The following is a 5,000-nucleotide window of genomic DNA, read 5'->3' on the forward strand; positions in this document are numbered from 1 at the left end:
TTACTTCAGTTTCCCCCCTTCCAGTGGCCGCGTCCTCACGGTGTGCCGTTTTCTCTCGTAACGCCAGGTGTGACTACTGTGCTGTCCATGACCACGCTAGGCTTCGGTGGTCGTTCGGCATGGCCCGCTGTCTCCTATGCCACGGCCCTCGACTACTTCGTCATTCTCTGCTTTGCTTTCGTCTTTGCGGCCGTGCTGGAGTTTGCCTGCATCAACTTCGTCGAACGAGCGGCCAACAAGCGGAGGAAGAAGCTGGAAGATCTGAAACACCAAATCACTGAACGTATCATGGTCTGTGCATACTGGGCGCTATGGATTGCACGCTGCCAGTAGATACAGTCCCTGGAGGAAGGAGGAGGAGGAGAAGGAGGAAGGAGGAGGAGGAGGAGGAGGAGGAGGAGGAAGGAGGAAGGGAGGGTGGAGGTGGAGGAAGAGGAGAGGGAGGTGGAGGAAGAGGAGGAAGAATCGTGAAAGGAGAGAAGGAGAAGGGGTGAAGAAATTATTCTCGTCTCTCTCCTTCTTCTCTTAATCCATTCAGAAGAAGAGGAAGAAGAAAAAACTAAACAATAGTAACAGAAAAAAAATGAAAGTAAAAAGAAAAGAAAAAATCCTCCCCTTTTCTCTCTCTCTCTTTTTCTCTCTGTCTCTCTCTCTCCCACCTCTCCTGTTTCCCCCTTAATCTTTCTCACTCTCTCTTCTTCTCTTCTTCTTCCAGATCCTATCTTCATTAAAAAAATCGACCACTCTTGTCGTGTTGATGTAGTCTTATGATGCTGTTGTTACTTTCCTTGTTTGTGCCTTTCATGTGTGTTTGTTTGTGTTTGTAATCTTGTCTTTGTGCTTTTTTTTTGCTTCTTCCTTTATACCACGTGTATTTGTAATATTTTAGATATTTTTTTTCTTAAGGCAAGTATATCTGTTCCAATTTCAATTTTCTTGAGGTTCAGTGATCAATAATAAGATGAAATGAAATGCAAAAGTTATCTTTGCTGTACATGTCTTGTAGCATGTTGATGATATAGTTGTTTTAAAGTTATATTTGTGTTGTAAAGCATTTATATAGTTATATTTTTTAATGTAGATTCCTCTAGTTATATTTTCACTTCTCGCTGTTGATGATATAAAGCATTTGTTATCTTAATGTGGTAGATACGATAATGTATTTTGATAATGATAAAGCATTTAGTTATTCCATTGATAGAGATGAGTCATGAGTTAAATGTATTTAAATTAGAAGTATTTAGACAGTAATTTGATATTATTTGATTGTGTGTGATCGTAGCAGTTGTTGTAATGTAGTTTTTTTGTTTATTAATATTAGAAGAATAGTGATAACATTTATAAACTAGCCTCTTGTTATTTGTTAGACTTTTTTTCATATTTTAAAGCATTATTCTAAATTCAGGCTTAATTCAGTGTTTGCATAATTATGTGTGTGTGTGTGTGTGTGTGTGTGTGTGTGTGTATGTGTGTGTGTGTGTGTGTGTGTGTGTGTGTGTGTGTGTGTTTTGAGATAGATAGAGTGAGTGAATGAGTGAGTGCGAGAGAGAGAGAGAGAGAGAGAGAGAGAGAGAGAGAGGGGGAGGAGGGAGTAGAGACTGGAGGGAGGAAGAGAGAGAGAGAGAGAGAGAGAGAGAGAGAGGAAGAGAGAGAGAGAGAGAGAGAGAGAGAGGGAGAGGGAGAGAGAGAGGAGAGGAGAAGAGAGAAGAGAGAGAGAGAGAGAGAGAGAGAGAGAGAGAAGAGAGAGAGAGAGAGAGGGAGAGGAGAGAGAGAGGAGAGAGAGAGAGGAGAAGAGGAGAGAGGAGAAGAGAGGAAGAGAGAGAGAGAGAGAGAGAGAGAGAGAGAGAGAGAGAGAGAGAGAGAGAGAGAGAGAGAGAACGGGAGAGCGCGCAGTGTATGTCTGTGTATGTATGTATCATATACATAGATGTCTGATTAATATTTTCATTATTATCATCCTTATATCATTTTCAGAATCACAGTGGAACTTAAAGAATATTATATAATCTTCTGTAGTTTACCCTCCTATAAAGAGTAGAAAACGGGAAACCCTTATGTAAACATACCCGTTTCTTTTTTATCTTGTGTTTTAGTGTTGTAGATTTGATGGTAATGGAAACTGTGTGTTAGGTGTGCTATGTGGACTTGCTTATCATAAGGATAATTCAGATATATAGTATTTCTTTTCCTTTAAATCAAAGAGAAATTCAGTCATTCAATATGTAACTCGATCTCCTTGAGTAATGATTTATTTCCTTCTCTTGATCTAAATTGCAATATCTTGACTATTTTCTCCACCCAAAAGTTGCTCTCAGAGACTCAGCCTTTGTCCCGCCCCCCGACCTTTCTGTAAGGAGGTGAGGGCGCTGACTAGGGCCGCTCGCCTTCCGGAGCGTCGAGGCCACGGCCGCGTCCGTCTCAGGCGCTTGCTGAGCTCCGTTCCTTCCCGCAGGCCGCCGAGAAGGACGCCACGATGATGGTGACGACGACGGTCAAGGAGGACGGCGTGGACATCGGCTCGTCGCTGCGGGAGACGCTGAAGGTGCCGCTGACGGTGGTGCCCCTCGGCGTGAGCGCCATCGACGAGGAGCAGGAGGACGAGGGCGGCGCCAAGCAGGCGGGCTCGCCCACGTCATCGAGGGCGGGCGACGGGTCGCCACTCGACACCAAGTCCCCGCTGAAGGAGGCGCTGAAGCTGCCGCTGAGCGTGGTGCCGGGGAGCCTGGAGGCCGTGAGGGAGGGCGGCGAGGGAGACAGCGACGGGCTGCGGGCGCGCAACGTGTCGGCGGCCAAGCGGGAGGGCGAGGATCCCGACAGCGGGGCCGAAGGCGACCGCAGCGTGGTGAGCGCGGAGGCTGACGCGGCGCCGGCGGTGCGCCCGGGCGAGGGCTGGGTGTCAGCCAGCGACAGCTGCAGCGTCAGCAGCAAGAGCAGTCTGTTCCGGCTGCGGAAGGACGCGTCGGCGGCCGCCAAGAAGGAGCGGCTGGACAGCGAGAGCGACCTGACGGTGATCAAGGTGGACATCCAGGCGGACGAGGAGGAGGAGGAGCCGCCGCCGCCGCGCCCCTACACCGTGTGGCAGATCCTGACGTGGAAGCGGAAGCTCATGGCCGAGATGTCGCCGGCCAACGTCATCCCGTCGGAGGAGGACGTCCTCGACCGCTTCTCCGTCATCGACCTGTACGCCCGCAGGATTTTCCCGACGGCGTTCTTCATCCTGTTCACCGTGTACTGGGTCATGTTCAATTATTACATAACGGACGAGTTCCCCCACGAAACCAAAGAGCCCTCGGACGGCCTCGTGGTCGTGTAGAAAACGGGAAGAGAAGCCGGAACTAATGCTCACGGCTGAGAAACAAAGAGAGAAAAAAGGAGAAGAAATGAAAGAATTCGTTTTGAAAAGAGAGAAAGAGAGAGAGAGAGAAACATGGAGGGAGGTATTGAAAAAGAAAGAAAAAAAAGTGAAAATAGAAATCATGATAAATCTCCACATATTATATATATCAGTGTGAAATAAACCACGAAAATGAATTAAAAGAAAACAATAATGATAAATAAAAAGGGGGGATGACAATAATAATCGGACCTCAGTATCTCGTGAGGACATGTTCGAAACATGCTTGAGACACAGTGACATGCTCTTAGGAACAGCCCCCCCCCCTTTCTCCCTCCATCGGCAGTGATCAGAAAGAACTGTTTTCGAGATGATTTTGTGACATGTAATATGTTCGTAGTTTTAAGTTTGAGTGAATTATGTGCCTGTAGAGAGAGAGAGAGAGAGAGAGAGAGAGAGATTTTGATTTGTTTCGGGGTAAGGTTTTAAAATCAGTCATAGGCAGAGAATAACATATGTTTAGATATTGGAATTATAATGAGAAAGTAGATTATGGTATATTTACAATATGAACAATATTAACAATTATGGATAAAATTTCTGAGAATTTTGATAGTTGAAAAACAACATAAATTACTAATAAAGGTATATATATATATATATATATATATATATAATAATATATATATATATATATATATATATATATATATATATATATATATGATAGTTACTCGATTTTTACACTCAGTAGCCTATTACGTAATTTTTATGAATGCACAAGTGTATTATGTTTTTCGTTTACTTGAAGACAGTAGGCAATATTTCATATGCCAAATCTTTTATTGATATATTTTATGTAGAGAGAAAAAGGATCATATATATATGTATAATACATAGTATATATATATATATATATATATATATATATATATATATATATATATATAAAATATAAAATATATATATATAATATAAAATATATATATATTATATATAATATATTATATTTTATATTATATATATATATATATATATAATATATATATATATATATATATATATATATATATATATGTCTGTGTGTGTGTTTGGGTGGATGCACGTATTTATGTATATGTAGGAACTAATGTTACTCGTCCTAGGCCTTCAATTGACATAAGACAATATATAACGATATCCCGCATTTTATGTAGTTTACCTGTTAAAGGTTAGGCCTGCCAGACCTGAACTACTGCTCACAGACACATTTCATTTAGGCCTACAGAGGTTGGCCTCGGTAATAAAGGGGAAAATACGGAGTGGAATATTCAAATATAGCATAAATAGTTGTAAATATATTGATATAAAAGCGAAGAGAGAGATTTTGAAAAATATATATATACGATTTGGCAACTTGCGAATCTGGAATGATGTTGCCACCTTCCTCTTGTATTTTTTTTTTTTTTTTTAGTTTAGTCATTGTTACAGACAATAAGTCATTACCACATTATATCATATACATATTCACGTAATTTATAATAGATGAAAACAATAAGAAGAATGAGGCATGAGGTGAGAGAAGTAGACTTAATAGTAATCTTTAGTTATTTCGTATCACAGAGGTAGAATTTCTTTTGCATCAAATTAGTTTCTTAAAATTTAAAAGAAAATTGTGTCTACCTTC

At 41.4% G+C, this 5,000-nt stretch overlaps 1 protein-coding gene across 4 annotated transcripts in view; it reads left to right on the plus strand.

The window, feature by feature from the left end:
• LOC119599463 (gamma-aminobutyric acid receptor subunit alpha-1-like) overlaps window positions 1–3,420 on the plus strand; it is a gene marked incomplete at its 5' end in the record, with an annotated part of 22,585 nt that extends 19,165 nt beyond the window's left edge. For 2 of the 4 annotated variants that reach the window (XM_037949252.1, XM_037949253.1), the window contains 2 exon segments: window positions 68–291; window positions 2,453–3,420. In XM_037949252.1, the coding sequence (XP_037805180.1) occupies window positions 68–291; window positions 2,453–3,313 (1,085 nt within the window). 4 annotated transcript variants of the gene reach the window in all.
• Between the last annotated feature and the right edge of the window lie 1,580 nt (window positions 3,421–5,000).

Source organism: Penaeus monodon, chromosome 42, assembly GCF_015228065.2.
Source record: "Penaeus monodon isolate SGIC_2016 chromosome 42, NSTDA_Pmon_1, whole genome shotgun sequence".
In the NCBI taxonomy this organism is placed as follows: domain Eukaryota; kingdom Metazoa; phylum Arthropoda; class Malacostraca; order Decapoda; family Penaeidae; genus Penaeus; species Penaeus monodon.